At 38.4% G+C, this 22,372-nt stretch overlaps 1 protein-coding gene across 1 annotated transcript in view; it reads left to right on the top strand.

Annotated features, from left to right (window-relative positions):
* The first annotated feature begins 284 nt into the window (after positions 1-284).
* Positions 285-22,372, top strand: part of LOC132563018 (serine/threonine-protein phosphatase with EF-hands 2-like) — a 59,700-nt gene continuing 37,612 nt past the window's right edge. The window contains exon 1 of the mRNA XM_060227782.1: positions 285-368. Within this exon, the coding sequence (XP_060083765.1) occupies positions 308-368 (61 nt within the window). The 5' untranslated portion in view covers positions 285-307. The remainder of the gene's footprint in view (positions 369-22,372) is intronic.

The following is a 22,372-nucleotide window of genomic DNA, read 5'->3' on the forward strand; positions in this document are numbered from 1 at the left end:
TCTGATACAGGTATAGACACTCTGGTACAGATATAGATACACTGATACATTGATAAGTACACTATTTCAGATCTTTGGCTCTTATTATATTTCAGGTGTGCTGTCATTGACAGCTGTATGCTTTTGTTAGAGTGGCAGAATGAGAATGACTGTGGAAGGCTGTAGCTGACTACAGTCACCGAGTCTTTGTAGGAGTCAGCAGTGCTGAAGCATTCATCCTCGTGCTTCAGGACGAGAGATAATCACGGTGATAATGGATGTTACCATAGAAGAAAAGTGTATCTACTTTCTACCCCCAGAGTGAAGGATGGGGTGTACATCTTCTAAAACCGTTGCTCCAGAGGAATCGTCTACTAAATCTGAAAAAGGTAAGAAAATATAGAATTTACCGGGAGATCTTATTGACATAGGCAATATTTTATACAAGTGCTAATTCTTGGATTTTTGTATGTTTCCGGATCAAATATCATTACAGATTTATCAGCTTTATTCACCATCTGAAACATTCATCATCTGAATTAGTGTCATTTAGCAGAGCTATTTTCACAGTCCTGTTTAACCTTTTTTCTGTCTAGTTATTAATCCCGCCTGAAGATGGTTCAGGGGAGGATATGAAACTCAGACTAATTACTTGAAAGAAAAATACTTAGGGGGATATGATAGCATATGTAATCTGTGACTCCTTCCAAAAGAGTTCCCATAATAGGTATCTGGTAAATTAATTTTATCGATGATAAATAAGATCTACTTTCTTTTTTTTTTAATTTGATTTCTATGTGTTGTTTGATTTATTATTTTTGGCATTTATTGTTGAGTGTTTTTTTTTTTTTATTATTGTAAATAGAAACTCATTCTCAGCTACAAATTCACAGTTGCAACATATGTAACAAGCAATAGTTTAATAAGTTGAAGGAATATTGACATACAGTGTGATTGTTACTACTTTTGATGGTTAAAATGTTTTGTGGTTTAATCAAAAGCTTAAAGCCAAAAACCTGTATTTTTCACTAAAGTCTTGAAATAGGCAATGGAATTCTGTATCAATTTCTTTTTTGGGTGATCTGGTTCACAATTCTTAAATTTATCCTTGGAAATGGTGCAAAATACATTCCCTCAAAAATTACAACATTTGCATCATAGAGAATGAATTTCCTTTTGATTTAATGATAAAGTATTACCTAGAAAAACAGTTCCCATTCAGTTTATCAGGTAAGTAAAACATATTTTAAAGTGGTGTATTGTTAAAGTTTTACCCTATTTAATTCTTGACTTCTTAAAGAAGCACTATTCATTTCATAGCTTTTGCTTGTCCAGTTTCATTCAATTTATTGCATAATATAATCTGTAACAGCTTAAATTGAGGCTATCATCATGGTACTTTATGTATGAATTTCATCATTTTTCACTTTAACACTATAAAATCTTAGCTTTGATCATTTTCAGAAAGTTGAATGATACACTAAATACAAGGAAGATAAATTATCTTTCACATGAAATTATGATGCGATATTATCACTCACCATCAGTGAAATTTAACAAAAGCAGCTGTAAAGAGACATATCTCAGCTGTAAGGAGACATAAGATATGATCAACATGTTAAAGTTTTAAACCAGTATTTACATCGAAACTGTTGCAAAATACATTTGTTTTGTCAGTATTTGCAAAAAAATTTCAGTTGTTTTTATTTTTTTTTTTTTTGGTGGGTAGGGGGTGGAGAAGGGGAAGGTCGGTACTGTAAAATCATATATTTTTGTGGGATTGAATTTTTGTGTTTTTTCAAAAAGTTATTATTTGATGGAGCCTTGCTTTTGTGGATAATTATAGCTCAATAAGTCTTTATACTTAATTTACCAGTTTGTGGGTATATTAATTCATGGATTAAGAGTCACTATGAATTAATGAAAATAAAGCCCCTACGAAATCAATGATTTAACAGTATGTATCATCATAGGGCTTGGGGAAAAAAAGAAAAAAAAAAGACAAACAGTGGATTTATTCTGCAAATACTTCTGATCAAAACTGGATTTTCAAGCTTTCTTTTTGACATTTATGTAGATATAAATAAACTTGTCAAGGTCAACTTTTCAATTATAAAGGATTGGATTAAGAGGCAAAAATGCCCCAGTCAATATATCAATATTATTATTCTGAAATGAATCTGGAATTAGTTTATCAAAAATATTTTTTCACTACCCAAGTATATAATTTTTGACACCGGTGCAATTTCATGATTTTTTAAAGACTCAGATAAATACACCAAACATGGCCATGGTGATTTTACTTTTATGAATGATAATTGAAAATGACATTATAAAACCATACAAAGTACTTCCTACCATACCTTTAGGGTTCCAGGTAATACTCAAATACACTAGAGATCTGCCTCGGCCATCATCATCAAATGCTTGTGTTTCAATGGCAGTATAATAGACTGTTTGATGAGGAAATTAATATTGATATAAAATTTGTTATTTATTATGGGATTCATTATCTCTCACTACAATGTCAGCTTCATTTCTGCACTATCACATGGAGGCTTACACAAACACAGCCTCCTTCAAAAACACACGTTTAGTGCATAGGCACTCACCTCACATACACCAGGAGGGCACCCTTCAATGATCCCAGCTGTTAATAGGTCATTAAATACTATAAACCAAATTTCCAAAAATAGACAGGTACTCTGAAGATAAAGTTTACATTTTAAAAAAGTGCTGTCTGTTGTATGACTTCTGCTAAAACCACTTCCTTTTTGCTTTAAGCTTTTGGTGAAAGTGCGAAAATAAGCCTGACATTACAGTATTAAGGTATGCGAGGAAGAAGAAAAAGATAAATGACAGGGACTGTGAGATCTCTAGAGTAATTACTAATTTCTGAATCATTAGTGTCACCTACAATACATGACAATAAAGCCCTTTTTATTGTGATGCAGAGTTACTTCCCTTTTACACAATAATTTACCGTACATACATGTTCACTTCCTGTACAGCAACATATAGTTCAAGAAAAGTGTAGAATTTTAAATGGATTAAGGTAAAGGCTCAGAATTTGAATTTGAAATTTAGAAATTCACTATTTTTTCACTTCTAATTTTGACACTGTAGTATCTATATTTGTTTCCAGAGCTCAAATCAAGCTTTTTCATAAAACAATTGCAAATACACTGTGTACCCATGATATAGATAATTACAGTGCTATTATCAAGTTTGAGGGTATCCTACCCAAGTACATTATGTCAAAATTGTTTTCCTCTATATCTAACAAAGACATTGCAAGAAAAACTCTGATTGATACTAATTTTAATCTATTTTATTGTGAAAGTTTTGTCTGAATTAATCTATATGTGGATGGAACATGATTTCATTTAATGCATATTGCATGTCCAACTATCATTTGTCATTTACTGAAAAAAAAAAAATTGGTATCAATAATACCAGATCAGACTCTTGTTTATTTACACTGTTCCTCATCTGTTAATGATAAATGGTGTTTGTCCTCAGATATTGAACCTTTACCTGAAAAAGTGCAGGTATGAACCTGTTTACTCAGGATTAGTGCAAATCACGCTTTTTTCTGAAAGTCAAAATACATGGGGAAGTATATTTCAAGTACTTGGTTAAGGTGCTTTCAACAACTAGCAATTTTGATGTATGGTGAAAACAAGCACTCATTTGCTTCATTTTTGTACATCTAGCTGGTAATTCTGTGCTGAACATCCAGTAATCACTACAGTCAGTCATCGAAGACAGCTTTAGATGATCCAATTAGATCTAAATTGGTATAGCTAGACACAGTGTGGGATGTGAAAACAGTGACGAAGGTCTTAGTGTCTCTCACCGAATCTCATTAAGTGGCACTGCCATGTCTCCTGAATTAGCAGGGTTTGTGTAAGTAAATACAATAGCTAATAAAAGACAGAAGGGGGTGGTATTATGGAGGTTCCTGGGGAAGAGGAGGTGGGGGAGGTGGGTTCAGTTTCAATCACTGCCATATCACTCTATTCATCAGGTAATCAGTCCATATCTGGCAACAAGATCGCATCTGGTAATAAGACCATGTCTGGTAATAAGCCCATAGCCTGACCAAGGTAGAATATAGTCTGTTGATGATGGCCTGACCAGAGTACAATATGGTCTGTTGATGTTAGCCTGACCAAAGTACAGTATGGTATGTTGATGATGGCCTGCCCAGGGTACAGCATGGTATGTTGATGATAGCCTGACCAGGGTACAGTATGGTCTGTTGATGATGGCCTGACCAGGGGACAGTATGGTCTGTTGATGTTAGCCTGACCAGGGTACAGTATGGTCTGTTGATGATGGCCTGACCAGGGTACAGTATGGTCTGTTGATGATGGCCTGACCAGGGTACAGTATGGTCTGTTGATGATGGCCTGACCAGGGTACAGTATGGTCTGTTAATGTTAGCCTGACCAGGTTACAGTGTGGTCTGTTGATGATGGCCTGACCAGGGTACAGTATGGTCTGTTGATGATGGCCTGACCAGGGTACAATATGGACTGTTGATGATGGCTTGACCAGAGTACAATATGGTCTGTTGATGATGGCCTGACCAGGGTACAGTATGGACTGTTGATGATGGCCTGACCAGGGTACAGTATGGTATGTTGATGATGGCCTGACCAGGATACAGTATGGTCTGTTGATGATGGCCTGACCAGGGTACAGTATGGTCTGTTGATGATGGCCTGACCAGAGTACGATATGGTCTGTTGATGATGGCCTGACCAGGGTACACTGTGGTCTGTTGATGATGGCCTGACCAGGGTACAGTATGGTCTGTTGATGATGGCCTGACCAGGGTACAGTATGGTCTGTTGATGTTAGCCTGACCAGGGTACAGTATGGTCTGTTGATGATGGCCTGACCAGGGTACAGTATGGTCTGTTGATGATGGCCTGACCAGGGTACAGTATGGTCTGTTGATGATGGCCTGACCAGGGTACAGTATGTACATGATGGCCTGACCAGGGTACAGTATGGTCTGTTGATGATGGCCTGACCAGGGTACAGTATGGTCTGTTGATGATGGCCTGACCAGGGTACAGTATGGTCTGTTGATGTTAGCCTGACCAGGGTACAGTATGGTCTGTTGATGTTAGCCTGACCAGAGTACAGTATGGTCTGTTGATGATGGCCTGACCAGGGTACAGTGTGGTCTGTTGATGATGGCCTGACCAGGGTACAGTATGGTCTGTTGATGATGGCCTGACCAGGGTACAGTATGGTCTGTTGATGATGGCCTGACCAGGTTACAGTGTGGTCTGTTGATGTTAGCCTGACCAGGGTACAGTATGGTCTGTTGATGTTAGCCTGACCAGGGTACAGTATGGTCTGTTGATGATAGCCTGACCAGGGTACACTGTGGTCTGTTGATGATGGCCTGACCAGGGTACAGTATGGTCTGTTGATGATGGCCTGACCAGGGTACAGTATGGTCTGTTGATGATGGCCTGACCAGGGTACAGTATGGACTGTTGATGATGGCCTGACCAGGGTACAGTATGGTCTGTTGATGATGGCCTGACCAGGGTACAGTATGGTCTGTTGATGATGGCCTGACCAGGGTACAGTATGGTCTGTTGATGTTAGCCTGACCAGGGTACAGTATGGTCTGTTGATGATGGCCTGACCAGGGTACAGTATGGTCTGTTGATGTTAGCCTGACCAGGGTACAGTATGGTCTGTTGATGTTCTGTGATGAGCCTGACCAGGGTACAGTATGGTCTGTTGATGATGGCCTGACCAGGGTACAGTATGGTCTGTTGATGATGGCCACCAGAATAGTGTGTAGGGGACAATTATCTGATATATTAAGGGAAGGTACGTTTATGATGGCCATCAGAATAGTGTGTAGGGGACAATTATCTGATATATTAAGGGAAGGTACGTTTATGATGGCCATCAGAATAGTGTGTAGGGGACAATTATCTCATATATTAAGGCAAGGTACGTTTAGGATGGCCACCAGAATAGTGTGTAGGGGACAATTATCTGATATAGATGTGTGTGTGGGGGAGGGGGGTGGTATGTTTAAGGGCCACCAGAATAGTGTGTAGGGGACAATTATCTGATATATTAAGGGGAGGTACGTTTATGATGGCCATCAGAATAGTGTGTAGGGGACAATTATCTCATATATGATGGCCATCAGAATAGTGTGTAGGGCGACAATTATCTTACATATTAGGGGGGATACATTTATGATGGCCATCAGAATAGTGTGTAGGGGACAATTATCTGATATATTAAGGGACGGTACGTTTATGATGGCCATCAGAATAGTGTGTAGGGGACAATTATCTCATATGGATGTGGGGTGGGGGGGGGCATTTATGATGGCCATCAGAATAGTGTGTAGGGGACAATTATCTCATATAGATGTGGGGAGGGGGGGTTATGTTGATGATGGCCATCAGAATAGTGTGTAGGGGACAATTATCTCATATAGATGTGGGGAGTGGGGGGGGTATGTTTATGATGGCCATCAGAATAGTGTGTAGGGGACAATTATCTCATATAGATGTGTGTGTGTGGGGGGGGGGGGGGAGGGGGGATGGATGCATTTATGATGGCCACCAGAATAGTGTGTAGGGGACAATTATCTGATATATTAAGGGAAGGTACGTTTATGATGGCCATCAGAATAGTGTGTAGGGGACAATTATCTCATATAGATGTGTGTGTGTGTGGGGGGGGAGGGGGGATGGATGCATTTATGATGGCCACCAGAATAGTGTGTAGGGGACAATTATCTCATATATATGTGGAGGGGGGGGGGGGGGTTACATTTATGATGGCCACCAGAATAGTGTGTAGGGGACAATTATCTCATATATATGTGGGGAGTGGGGGGTATGTTTATGATGGCCATCAGAATAGTGTGTAGGGGACAATTATCTCATATATATGTGTGTGTGTGTGTGCATTTGTGATGGGAATAGTGTGTAGGGGGGGGAATGTTTATGATGGCCATCAGAATAGTGTGTAGGGGACAATTATCTCATATATGTGTGTGTGTGTGACAATTATCTCATATAGATGTGTGTGTGTGGGGGGGGGGGGGCGGGATGCATTTATGATGGCCACCAGAATAGTGTGTAGGGGACAATTATCTGATATATTAAGGGAAGGTACGTTTATGATGGCCATCAGAATAGTGTGTAGGGGACAATTATCTCATATATGTGGGGCATTTATGATGGCCACCATGGCCATCAGAATAGTGTGTAGGGGACAATTATCTCATATAGATGTGTGTGTGTGGGGGGGGGGGGGGGGGAGGGGGGATGGATGCATTTATGATGGCCACCAGAATAGTGTGTAGGGGACAATTATCTGATATATTAAGGGAAGGTACGTTTATGATGGCCACCAGAATAGTGTGTAGGGGACAATTATCTGATATATTAAGGGAAGGTACGTTTATGATGGCCATCAGAATAGTGTGTAGGGGACAATTATCTCATATAGATGTGTGTGTGTGGGGGGGGAATAGTGTGTAGGGGACAATTATCTGATATATTAAGGGAAGGTTTATGATGGCCATCAGAATAGTGTGTAGGGGACAATTATCTCATATAGATGTGTGTGTGTGGGGGGGGGGGGGGGGGGGAGGGGGGATGGATGCATTTATGATGGCCACCAGAATAGTGTGTAGGGGACAATTATCTCATATAGATGTGGGGAGTGGGGGGGGGTATGTTTATGATGGCCATCAGAATAGTGTGTAGGGGACAATTATCTCATATAGATGTGTGTGTGTGTGGGGGGGAGGGGGGGATGGATGCATTTATGATGGCCACCAGAATAGTGTGTAGGGGACAATTATCTGATATATTAAGGGAAGGTACGTTTATGATGGCCATCAGAATAGTGTGTAGGGGACAATTATCTCATATAGATGTGGGGAGGGGGGGTATGTTTATGATGGCCATCAGAATAGTGTGTAGGGGACAATTATCTCATATAGATGTGTGTGTGGGGGGGGGGGGAGGGGGGATGGATGCATTTATGATGGCCACCAGAATAGTGTGTAGGGGACAATTATCTGATATATTAAGGGAAGGTACGTTTATGATGGCCATCAGAATAGTGTGTAGGGGACAATTATCTCATATAGATGTGTGGTGATGGGGGGGGCGGGCGGCTGGGCTGCAGGCAAATATGATGGCCACCAGAATAGTGTGTAGGGGACAATTATCTGATATCTTAAGGTAAGGTACGTGTATGATGGCCATCAGAATAGTGTGTAGGGGACAATTATCTCATATATTAGGTGGGGGGGTACGTTGATGATGGCCATCAGAATAGTGTGTAGGGGACAATTATCTCATATATGCATTTATGATGGCCACCAGAATAGTGTGTAGGGGACAATTATCTGATATATTAAGGGAAGGTATGTTTATGATGGCCATCAGAATAGTGTGTAGGGGACAATTATCTCAGATAGATGTGTGTGTGGGGGGGGGGGAGGGGGGATGGATGCATTTATGATGGCCACCAGAATAGTGTGTAGGGGACAATTATCTGATATATTAAGGGAAGGTACGTTTATGATGGCCATCAGAATAGTGTGTAGGGGACAATTATCTCATATAGATGTGGGGAGTGGGGGGGGGGGGGGTATGTTTATGATGGCCATCAGAATAGTGTGTAGGGGACAATTATCTCATATAGATGTGTGTGTGTGGGGGGGGGGGGGTTACATTTATGATGGCCACCAGAATAGTGTGTAGGGGACAATTATCTGATATATTAAGGGAAGGTATGTTTATGATGGCCATCAGAATAGTGTGTAGGGGACAATTATCTCATATATATAGTGTGGGAGGGGGGGGGGGGGGGGTATGTTTATGATGGCCATCAGAATAGTGTGTAGGGGACAATTATCTCATATAGATGTGTGTGTGTTTGGGGGGGGGAGGGGGGATGGATGCATTTATGATGGCCACCAGAATAGTGTGTAGGGGACAATTATCTCATATAGATGTGGGGAGGGGGGGTATGTTTATGATGGCCATCAGAATAGTGTGTAGGGGACAATTATCTCATATAGATGTGTGTGTGTGTGTGGGAGGGAGGGGGGATGGATGCATTTATGATGGCCACCAGAATAGTGTGTAGGGGACAATTATCTGATATATTAAGGGAAGGTACGTTTATGATGGCCATCAGAATAGTGTGTAGGGGACAATTATCTCATATAGATGTGGGGAGGGGGGGTATGTTTATGATGGCCACCAGAATAGTGTGTAGGGGACAATTATCTGATATATTATGTTTATGATGGCCATCAGAATAGTGTGTAGGGGACAATTATGTTTATGATGGCCATCAGAATAGTGTGTAGGGGACATATATTATCTCATATATAGTGTGTAGGGGACAATTATCTCATATATTAAGGGGGGTGTTTATGATGGCCATCAGAATAGTGTGTAGGGGACAATTATCTCATATAGATGTGTGTGTGTGTGTGATGGCCATCAGAATAGTGTGTAGGGGACAATTATCACATATAGATGTGTGTGGGGGGGGGAGGGGGGATGGATGCATTTATGATGGCCACCAGAATAGTGTGTAGGGGACAATTATCTGATATATTAAGGGAAGGTACGTTTATGATGGCCATCAGAATAGTGTGTAGGGGACAATTATCTCATATAGATGTGGGGAGTGGGGGGGGGGTATGTTTATGATGGCCATCAGAATAGTGTGTAGGGGACAATTATCTCATATAGATGTGTGTGTGGGGGGGGGGAGGGGGGATGGATGCATTTATGATGGCCACCAGAATAGTGTGTAGGGGACAATTATCTGATATATTAAGGGAAGGTACGTTTATGATGGCCATCAGAATAGTGTGTAGGGGACAATTATCTCATATAGATGTGGGGAGGGGGGTTATGTTTATGATGGCCATCAGAATAGTGTGTAGGGGACAATTATCTCATATAGATGTGTGTGTGGGGGGGGGGGGGGGGATGGATGCATTTATGATGGCCACCAGAATAGTGTGTAGGGGACAATTATCTGATATATTAAGGGAAGGTACGTTTATGATGGCCATCAGAATAGTGTGTAGGGGACAATTATCTCATATCTATGTGTAGGAGGTGGGGTTACATTAATGATGGCCATCAGAATAGTGTGTAGGGGACAATGATGGCCATCAGAATAGTGTGTAGGGGACAATTATATAGATGTGTGTGTGGGGGGGGGGGGGGGGGTTATGCATTTATGATGGCCACCAGAATAGTGTGTAGGGGACAATTATCTGATATATTAAGAGGGAAGGTACGTTTATGATGGCCATCAGAATAGTGTGTAGGGGACAATTATCTCATATAGATGTGGGGAGTGGGGGGGGGGGTATGTTTATGATGGCCATCAGAATAGTGTGTAGGGGACAATTATCTCATATAGATGTGTGTGTGTGGGGGGGGGAGGGGGGGATGGATGCATTTATGATGGCCACCAGAATAGTGTGTAGGGGACAATTATCTGATATATTAAGGGAAGGTACGTTTATGATGGCCATCAGAATAGTGTGTAGGGGACAATTATCTCATATATGTGTGTGTGTGTGTAGGGGGTGTGTGGATGTTTATGATGGCCACCAGAATAGTGTGTAGGGGGGGGAAGGTACGTTTATGATGGCCATCAGAATAGTGTGTAGGGGACAATTATCTTATATTATGGGAAGGGGGTATGTTTATGATGGCCATCAGAATAGTGTGTAGGGGACAATTATCTCATATTGATGTGGGGAGTGGGGGGGTATGTTTATGATGGCCATCAGAATAGTGTGTAGGGGACAATTATCTCATATAGATGTGGGTAGTGGGGGGGGGGGTATGTTTATGATGGCCATCAGAATAGTGTGTAGGGGACAATTATCTCATATATATGTGGAGGGGGGGGTTACATTTATGATGGCCACCAGAATAGTGTGTAGGGGACAATTATCTGATATATTAAGGGAAGGTACGTTTATGATGGCCATCAGAATAGTGTGTAGGGGACAATTATCTCATATAGATGTGGGGAGGGGGGGTTATGTTGATGATGGCCACCAGAATAGTGTGTAGGGGACAATTATCTGATATATTACGGGAAGGTACGTTTATGATGGCCATCAGAATAGTGTGTAGGGGACAATTATCTTACATATTAGGGGGGATACATTTATGATGGCTATCAGAATAGTGTGTAGGGGACAATTATCTCATATAGATGTGTGTATGTGGGGGGGGGATGGATGCATTTATGATGGCCATCAGAATAGTGTGTAGGGGACAATTATCTGATATATTACGGGACGTTACGTTTATGATGGCCATCAGAATAGTGTGTAGGGGACAATTATCTCATATAGATGTGTGTATGTGGGGGGGAGGGGGGATGGATGCATTTATGATGGCCACCAGAATAGTGTGTAGGGGACAATTATCTGATATATTAAGGGAAGGTACGTTTATGATGGCCATCAGAATGTCATGGAGATCGTTTAATTGTTACAGATTGTGATATAACAAAGAGCAATGGCGTACATTTATGATTGATTTATGTGTAGGATGAAAATGATTGGTAATCTGATGTGATATCTCTGTAAACTGCTCTTATTTTGATGATGCAGGTGCTGAATTCAGCCCTAAGTGACCAGGCTGGGACAGAGTGTTAGAGGATTTGTCTTGCCTTGTTATGGTTTTGTTTCTTTACGATACCAGTTGGTAAAAGTTCTTAATTCAGTTTGTATTCCGATATGAAATTGCATTCAGATATCACTTCGAATGGAGTTATTTTGAAAAATTAACGATTAGTACCTATTATGCCCCTCTATCCTCCTCATATTTTGTGAAGACACTGAAGTCTGTAAAAAGTACCTGGTAATGACAACTTCAAGACAACCTAGAGGAGGCATGATTTGAGTTTTTGAAATCTCATTTCTGTCTTTATCACAAGCCACAGGACCAGCATCTACAGAAGGGACACTAAGATATTGTAACATGTAACGCTGTTAACGTTTTAAAAATAATTTGTTTCCTTATGGTAGATATGTAATGATAAGGTCTACCATCGAACGTCAGTAAAACAAAATATCACAAGTAATTGAATTTTACCTTAAAAGTAAAACAAAATATCACAAGTAATTGAATTTTACCTGAAAAGTAAAACAAAATATCACAAGTAATTGAATTTTACCTTAAATGTTATTAGAAGAATTGATCACAAGTCTGGAAAAACTTTAATAGAAAATCTCCACGAACCATTGTCCAATAAACGAAAATAATTGATTGAAGAGAGCTCTTTATACCATTGGGAATTATCCTGACACCTAGTAGATAAACCACAACTTGACAGGACGTTGGTTACTCGGGAAATTCTCCAATTTTACTCATTCACGGAATAAGAGATGTTGAAATCTGAACACAATGAGAAGCGGAGTTGATATTGATATGATAGTAGAGCAAACCTTTGCGGAAGTGGGCCACATATCAGAAAAATTGATATAAATACTGCAGTCAGAATAAACAGCATGTTTGTGTGAGAGACACATAATTCTATTATACACCTCCTGTTTGTGCCTAGCTTTGTCTATATTCTACATCAAATTGTGCATGGAATAAAATCCAGTGATAAAAATCCACTGGTGTAGTTGTAATATATAAGTATTGATTATTTATGATCTACGTTCGGTGCCAAAATGATTTCTATGCAAACTGTTATGTCATAATTAGGTAGTGAAAGGAAAATTAATAGATCACATGCATCATTATGTTAGACAATCCAATCTCACATCTGATGCTGGAGTTCAGACTTTACTAAAGCAGGACAGCAGGTGGAGCTCAGAGTAAACTAAAACAGGACAGCAGGTGAAGCTCAGAGTAAACTAAAGCAGGACAGCAGGTGGAGCTCAGAGTAAACTAAAGCAGGACAGCAGGTGAAGCTCAGAGTAAACTAAAGCAGGACAGCAGGAGGAGCTCAGAGTAAACTAAAGCAGGACAGCAGGTGGAGCTCAGAGTAAACTAAAGCAGAACAGCAGGTGGAGCTCAGAGTAAACTAAAGTAGTACACCTGGACAGCTGAAAGTGGAGTTTGGGAGTAAACTAAAGTAGGACAGCCAGACAGCTGATGGTGGAGTTTGGGAGTAAACTAAAGTAGGACAACCAGACAGGTGGTGTTGGAGTTTGGGAGTAAACTAAAGTAGGACAACCAGACAGCTGGTGGTGGAGTTTGGGAGTAAACTAAAGTAGGACAATCAGACAGGTGGTGTTGGAGTTTGGGAGTAAACTAAAGTAGGACTGCCAGACAGCTGGTGGTGGAGTTTGGGAGTAAACTAAAGTAGGACAATCAGACAGGTGGTGTTTGAGTTTGGGAGTAAAATAAAGTAGGACAGCCAGACAGCTGGTGGTGGAGTTTGGGAGTAAACTAAAGTAGGACAACCAGACAGCTGGTGGTGGAGTTTGGGAGTAAACTAAAGTAGGACAGCCAGACAGCTGGTGGTGGAGTTTGGGAGTAAACTAAAGTAGGACAATCAGACAGGTGGTGGTGGAGTTTGGTTATAAACTAAAGTAGGACAGCAGGACAGCTGGTGGTTTAATAAGGAGGAAAAAGTAGGACAGCCAGACAGCTGGTGGTTTAATAAGGAGGAAAAAGTAGGACAGTCAGACAGCTGGTGGTGGAGTTTGGGAGTAAACTAAAGTAGGACAACCAGACAGGTGGTGTTGGAGTTTGGGAGTTAACTAAAGTAGGACAACCAGACAGCTGGTGGTGGAGTTTGGGAGTAAACTAAAGTAGGACAATCAGACAGGTGGTGTTGGAGTTTGGGAGTAAACTAAAGTAGGACTGCCAGACAGCTGGTGGTGGAGTTTGGGAGTAAACTAAAGTAGGACAATCAGACAGGTGGTGTTTGAGTTTGGGAGTAAAATAAAGTAGGAAAGCCAGACAGCTGGTGGTGGAGTTTGGGAGTAAACTAAAGTAGGACAACCAGACAGCTGGTGGTGGAGTTTGGGAGTAAACTAAAGTAGGACAGCCAGACAGCTGGTGGTGGAGTTTGGGAGTAAACTAAAGTAGGACAACCAGACAGCTGGTGGTGGAGTTTGGGAGTAAACTAAAGTAGGACAGCCAGACAGCTGGTGGTGGAGTTTGGGAGTAAACTAAAGTAGGACAATCAGACAGGTGGTGGTGGAGTTTGGTTATAAACTAAACTAGGACAGCAGGACAGCTGGTGGTTTAATAAGGAGGAAAAAGTAGGACAGCCAGACAGCTGGTGGTTTAATAAGGAGGAAAAAGTAGGACAGTCAGACAGCTGGTGGCTGAAGGTTTAGTTTACTGAAGAATGGCAAAAAAAAGATCCCTAGCAAATCTGATGACTGAGAATGAAAATGTTAAACCTGAGCACAATATTTCTAACCCTCAACTCTCTCTCTCATCCTTAATTTGGTCATATGAGCCTATAATATAATATCTTTCTGTCTTTTTTCTTGTTTTGTTCCGTTGATGACTCAGAGCTTCAAACTTTTTTGTAAATCTAGATGTTCAATGATATTCCATTACTCTGTTACAAATTATTTGATGGATTTAAGCAATGTTTTTTGCTGTCTGGTATTATATTGAAAAATACAAGCTATAACTGGAAATGAAATATGGATGGTAAATTATAGAAACCAGAGGACATTTCTGTAAAGCTCTGGATTTCTGAGATATTCTGTTCTATGTGTTAGGATCACACTACTATCTAAACCTTCGCTGGAGAAACATTTTATCAATATTTTACATCAGTGGTATGTATGTACTTATATATGTGATGTCTATAGCCTTGAAATACATGATAATCATTTCAGACCTGTACTTCAGATCCATAGTAATTACTGTAATGATGCTGAAAGTTGCACCGTTAGACAGCAGCTGATGTATGAAACTGACGTGTGATGTTCGGTGAGGGTCACATGATCTTATTTGTGAATGACATAGTACACATAACCTCCCTCATTAAATCCATTGAACAAAGTGGAAAGGTGAAGTTTGGGTTGTTGTCATGACAACTGTTTGTAAATGTTTTGATTGGAAGACCACGTTATTTGTGGTACTTCTGTTCTTCCCGACAACTATAGAGTATAATGTTTCATGTCTTCCATTCATATATTGTGACAATGTAAATTATTGTAAAAGTTCTAGTAACAAATAAATGGCTGAAGAAATAATTTGGTGATAAAATGTGATAACATTACTGACAGCCTAAGACAGAACAGGGATGTCAATTTTTGTCTTGTAAACATTCATTTCAACTGGTCATAAGTGTTTTCATCAGGATGACTGACTGGCATGCTCCTAAATTTATCAATGATGCATGTCTTTTAAGCAGTCTTCTAACTGCTCTGTGTCTCCTGTATATGGGTTCTACCCTGCTGTAGCATTTCTTTAGATTAAATTGTGTGTCCAACCTATCAACTATGAAGCATTAGTGCTACATTTTAGCTTGTCACACTCCTGGTCAGTCCTGGTCAGTTCTGGTCAGTCCTGGACAATGAAGACACTTGTCACACTTCTGGTCAGTCCTGGATAGTGAAGACTACAAGACTACTTTCCACACTTCTGGTCAGTCCTGGACAGTGAAGACACTTGTCACACTTCTGGTCAGTCCTGGACAGTGAAGACACTTGCCACACTTCTGGTCAGTCCTGGACAGTGAAGACACTTGTCACACTTCTGGTCAGTCCTGGATAGTGAAGACACTTGTCACACTCCTGGTCAGCCCTAGATGATGAAGATCACTTGTCACCAACCTGGTCAGTTTTTAGTCAGTGAAGATCACTTTTGTCAGATACTACAATTTTGACTGGATTTTGAAGTGAATCAACAGCACAAAATTCTCCCTTTCATATCTGTATTTTCAAACCCAATTTTATCCCAGATGAAACCTCACAAATGCTGGGATGAGACATGTTTACAGTTGTGATCCTTCTGTCTGTCCAAATGTAATCAACTTGAGTTCTGTAGCATCAGCTTAATTCAAAATACGATAAAGGTTTCCTTAGCTAAAGTACATGTCTGGTTACATATAAGCCTGAATAAATATTGATAAAGATTCTTGTTTTTCTAAATTATACCTACTAGTTCTTGCTGTCCTGTTCTTTTTTTTAACTCCTTTCTTAATTTGAAAAAATTAAAATTAAGATTTTGTAGAGTTAGTAAATTAATGCTCATTTCTTAATCAAGAAAATTTGAAATCACGATTTTAGTCACCAGACATAACTCCAAAATTTTGTAACAATTGCTCAAAATTACATAAAAATTTGTTTAGGATATTGCTTTCTTTTGTCAAAAGATTGAAGTCTATGTTAAGAATAGATTGATAAAAAAAACACACTTCCTGTCACATTCCTTGTGCCATGCTAATTGATTTAATTCACAGAACATTATGACAGGACTTCCTGTCCGAAGAGTCACTTATTGCCTTTAAAGATGATGTGTGTTATCATATATAGAAAGAGTGCAATCCGTCACTTTAAAACAGCCTATACATGCTTGACCAATTAGAGCTTGACGTACATTATTATTCATGGCCACACGTAAAGCGAGATAAAAAGATTATAGATACCAAAACTCACCAGGATCTGATAACCTTTCGAAATATTTCTTTCAAAAATGCAATGCATATATAAAAAGGATATATTGCTGTTTACAGGAAAGAAATATTGGTTTAAATTATTTTATACAGATATTTGCCATTGTGCTATACATATGATATTTTTCACAATCACTGTATACAGAAAGTATAAATAGTCTCATAGTTACTGTGTACAGGAAGTGCAATGTCCATGAAGTTACTGTGTACAGGAAGTACAAAGTCCATTAAGATACTATGACCAAGAAGTACAAAGTCCCATTAAGTTACTGCTTATAGGAAGTACAAAGTCCATTAAGATACTATGACCAAGAAGTACAAAGTCCCATTAAGTTACTTCGTACAGGAAGTAAAAAGTCCCATTAAGTTACTGCTTACAGGAATTACAAAGTCCATTAAGATACTATGAACAAGAAGTACAAAGTCCCATTAAGTTACTTCGTACAGGAAGTAAAAAGTCCCATTAAGTTACTGCTTACAGGAATTACAAAGTCCATTAAGATACTATGAACAAGAAGTACAAAGTCCCATTAAGTTACTGCTTATAGGAAGTACAAAGTCATTTTAAGTTACTATGAACAGCTATGAACAGGAAGTACAAAGTCCCATTAAGTTACTATGAACAGGAAGTACAAAGTCCCATTAAGTTACTATGAACAGAAAGTACAAAGTCCCATTAAGTTACTATGAACAGGAAGTACAAAGTCCCATTAAGTTACTATGAACAGGAAGTACAAAGTCTCATTAAGTTACTATGAACAGAAAGTACAAAGTCCCATTAAGTTACTATGATTTGGAAGTACAAAGTCCCATTAAGTTACTGCTTACAGGAAGTACAAAGTCCTTTTAAGTTACTATGAACAGGAAGTACAAAGTCCCATTAAGTTACTGCTTACAGGAAGTACAAAGTCCCATTAAGTTACTATGAACAGAAAGTACAAAGTCCCATTAAGTTACTATGATTTGGAAGTACAAATCCCATTAAGTTACTGCTTACAGGAAGTACAAAGTCCCATTAAGTTACTATGAACAGGAAGTACAAAGTCCCATTAAGTTACTATGAACAGGAAGTACAAAGTCCCATCAAGTTACTGCTTACAGGAAGTACAAAGTCCCATTAAGTTACTGCTTACAGGAAGTACAAAGTCCTTTTAAGTTACTATGAACAGGAAGTACAAAGTCCCATTAAGTTACTATGAACAGGAAGTACAAAGTCGCATTAAGTTACTATGAACTGGAAGTACAAAGTCCCATTAAGTTACTATGAACAGAAAGTACAAAGTCGCATTAAGTTACGATGAACTGGAAGTACAAAGTCCCATTAAGTTACTATGAACAGAAAGTACAAAGTCGCATTAAGTTACTATGAACTGGAAGTACAAAGTCCCATTAAGTTACTGCTTACAGGAAGTACAAAGTCCTTTTAAGTTACTATGAACAGGAAGTACAAAGTCCCATTAAGTTACTATGAACAGAAAGTACAAAGTCGCATTAAGTTACTATGAACTGGAAGTACAAAGTCCCATTAAGTTACTGCTTACAGGAAGTACAAAGTCCTTTTAAGTTACTATGAACAGGAAGTACAAAGTCCCATTAAGTTACTATGAACAGAAAGTACAAAGTCCCATTAAGTTACTATGATTTGGAAGTACAAAGTCCCATTAAGTTACTATGAACAGGAAGTACAAAGTCCCATTAAGTTACTGCTTACAGGAAGTACAAAGTCCCATTAAGTTACTATGAACAGGAAGTACAAAGTCCCATTAAGTTACTATGAACAGGAAGTACAAAGTCCCATTAAGTTACTGCTTACAGGAAGTACAAAGTCCTTTTAAGTTACTATGAACAGAAAGTACAAAGTCACATTAAGTTACTATGAACTGGAAGTACAAAGTCCCATTAAGTTACTGCTTACAGGAAGTACAAAGTCCTTTTAAGTTACTATGAACAGGAAGTACAAAGTCCCATTAAGTTACTATGAACAGGAAGTACAAAGTCCTATTAAGTTACTATGAACAGGAAGTACAAAGTCCCATTAAGTTACTATGAAAAAAAGGAAAAGGTCCCATTAAGTTACTATGATTTGGAAGTACAAAGTCACATTAAGTTACTATGAACAGGATGTACAAAGTCTCATTAAGTTACTATGAACAGAAAGTACAAAGTCGCATTAAGTTACTATGATTTGGAAGTACAAAGTCCATTAAGTTACTATGAACAGGAAGTACAAAGTCCCATTAATTTACTGCTTACAGGAAGTACAAAGTCCTTTTAAGTTAATATGAACAGAAAGTACAATGTCACATTAAGTTACTATGAACTGGAAGTACAAAGTCCCATTAAGTTACTGCTTACAGGAAGTACAAAGTCCTTTTAAGTTACTATGAACAGGAAGCACAAAGTCCCATGAATTCCTACATACAGGAATTACAAAGTACCATTAAGTTACAGTGTACAGGAAATACAAAACCCAATTATTAAGTGAATTTGTACAGGAAATACAAAGTCTCATAGTTACTGTTTACCAGAAATACAAAGTCTCATAGTTACTGTTTACCAGAAATACAAAGTCTCATAGTTACTGTTTACCAGAAATGCAAAGTCTCATAGTTACTGTGTACCAGAAATGCAAAGTCTCATAGTTACTGTGTACCAGAAATACAAAGTCTCATAGTTACTGTGTACCAGAAATGCAAAGTCTCATAGTTACTGTGTACCAGAAATACAAAGTCTCATAGTTACTGTGTACCAGAAATGCAAAGTCTCATAGTTACTGTGTACCAGAAATACAAAGTCTCATAGTTACTGTGTACCAGAAATACAAAGTCTCATAGTTACTGTGTACCAGAAATACAAAGTCTCATAGTTACTGTGTACCAGAAATACAAAGTCTCATAGTTACTGTTTACCAGAAATGCAAAGTCTCATAGTTACTGTGTACCAGAAATACAAAGTCTCATAATTACTGTGTACCAGAAATACAAAGTCTCATGGTTACTGTGTACCAGAAATACAAAGTCTCATGGTTACTGTGTACCAGAAATACAAAGTCTCATGGTTACACCATACAGGAAATGCAAAATCATATTAATATTGTATACAAGAAGTACAAAGCCTCGTAGTTACTGTGTACCAGAAGTACTAAGTATTACTTTTAAACTGTAAACAGTAGTACAAATAGTTTTTTAATGTATGTATGCAGGAAGTACACTGTATCATTATTGTGTACAGGAAGTTCAATGTACCATTATTTCTGTATAGAGAAAGTACATTGCATCATCTTTATTGTATAAAGAAAGTACAAAGTCTCATAATTAATGCATACTGTTAGTGAGGAGATACAAATTTTCATAGTTACTACAGGAAGTGTAAACTTTACAGGAAATAATAAGTCTCATTTTTGTACTGTAAACAGGAAGTACAAACAGTCTTATAGTTTCTGTATACAGGAAGTGCAATGCATAATTATTATTGTAGACAGGAAGTCTACAGGAAATATGAAGTCTCATAGTTACTACAGGAAGAACAAAGTGTCAGAGTTGCTACAGGAAGCACAAACGCTTATAGTTGCCACAGGCTGTACATTTTGGCTTATAGTTACTGTATACAAGAAAGGGGCAACAATGGCTCCTTGGGTAAAAAAGCTTGACTAGGTAACCTAAGGTGAAGGTCAGAGGTGTGTAGTTCCTTGCCTGCTGCCTGTCAATGTTGGTTTTGTTCAAGAAACTGAGAAATGGATCAGTCCATGTTGTCCTTCTGCAAAACACTTTACCCTAATTGCTCTGGATGGCTTGCAATGGGCCTCCCATATACTGTTCACTGAGGTAGTCACAGCTACTACATGGAAACCCTGCTCAAAATGACCCCCTTCATGGGTCGATAAACCCTGCAAACCAACAAACTGCCTGAGTGAGTATACAAGTGGTATACACTTAGTCTTACATTTATTGTGTACAGGATCTACATGCTGCTGATTCTACTTAGACTGATACAGAATAAGTTTCCCAACGAGAGTATTTTAAGATGTATAGTGCAAATAAGATTCTAGAATAAACATTCATGTGTGATTTATTACAGTTTTAAGTATACTTAAAAAAATGATATTTTTTTATAAAGTCAAGGGACAGACATATTTTGGGAACTTTGCCATGATTACTCAGGTTACCAGTTAAGCTAAACAACAAATGTCAATTGGAAGCCATTCAGGAATTTCTTTCATAATTTGGAATTGATTTCCCAAAGTGATCTGCCTCTGATTACTCACATTTTGATGAGGGGGGGACACTCAAATAATTTCCTAATGGAGTATTGTCTCGTTCCAATTGGTTCATAAACATGTTTTAGAATTGACAGTAATGTCTAAGGGATACACAATACAATATACAATATTGATTAAAAGCTTGATATCATTTCACAATTAACTTGGATTAAACTATTTTTTTAAAGTTAAATCTGCAACCCAGGTGTCGGCATTATCACCTGCTCCGATGTCTATAGCGTCTGACAAAGATAATTTTCTGACAGGTAAGTTGGTGTGATACAGACTCCTTTTGTATCTCTGCACACACATACTGAAGTATACCATGACACATGTGTACAATGTCACATATGTATAATATCACATATGTATAAAGCCACATATTTATAATGCCACACATGTACCAAATATCAAATCACATATTTCACCTGTTGCAGATATTTCTTTGATCAGACATAGTTACAATTTCATTTGTCATTGTATACGTTAAAATGGATAGCATAGAGGATGAAAAAGTAATATGATGGTGTTATGAAAAAATAAAGTATGATTTTACAGATACGAACTTTTGAAAAAAACAGGTAATGTAAAAAATAACGAATATAAATATTTTTAATTTTTTGATGGAACACCTGAGTGAATTATTAATATTTTGACTGGAATTCCAAGCTTAAGGTTGAATATGAAGTCATCATCCCTGGTTTGAGATATTTGTGTGTATTATCCTGGGTATAGAAAACTTGTGCTTAATTAGTCATTGATCCAAGCAGATGTTTCAACACATCGTTTAAATATCACTCTATATAGAATGTTATTGAGTATTAGAAAAGAACAGAAAACGTCAGGAAATATAAACACCATTATATGTTTTAATCACAATTGCAACTTCAAAGCACAATAAATATTAGCACACTATTCAAATACCTTATTCATAATTATTTCATGCCTTATATAGCATGTTAGCATACACTAATTAATCTGCAGTTATTGTGAGTTGTCACTAGAATCTTGTCGATATAAAAACCTTAATAGGGTTGACAGAGATATTTTTTTTGATGTATGAGACTAAAATTGTTGTGTTTGATCACTAACGAGAAATGATATTAATGAATTAGTCTGTTATGTACGATCATGTGATTTCTCCACAAGTACACAAGTAACACATGATGCTGTTTGCATCTATAATTAGTTGTGATGCTATTAAGCCTTGTTAGATTGATAATGAGTTTATGCAAATTTTTAAATCATAACTTGTAAGAAAATTTAGAGAAAAGTTGAGAACATTCTGCTGTTTTGTGTTCCAAACTTTGATCTTCAATAATTATACATGCATTTTTATTATGGAATGTGAATATTTTCGTAAATACAGTAAATTTCATTTTGACATGCATAAGTGGTGAAGCTTTGAATATAGAACTCTTTGAAACATAATGAAACAAATGCTCCGAACCCTCAAAC

Source organism: Ylistrum balloti, unplaced genomic scaffold, assembly GCF_031769215.1.
Source record: "Ylistrum balloti isolate Yb309-2 unplaced genomic scaffold, AGI_CSIRO_Ybal_v1 Utg369672, whole genome shotgun sequence".
NCBI classification, from domain to species: Eukaryota; Metazoa; Mollusca; class Bivalvia; order Pectinida; family Pectinidae; genus Ylistrum; species Ylistrum balloti.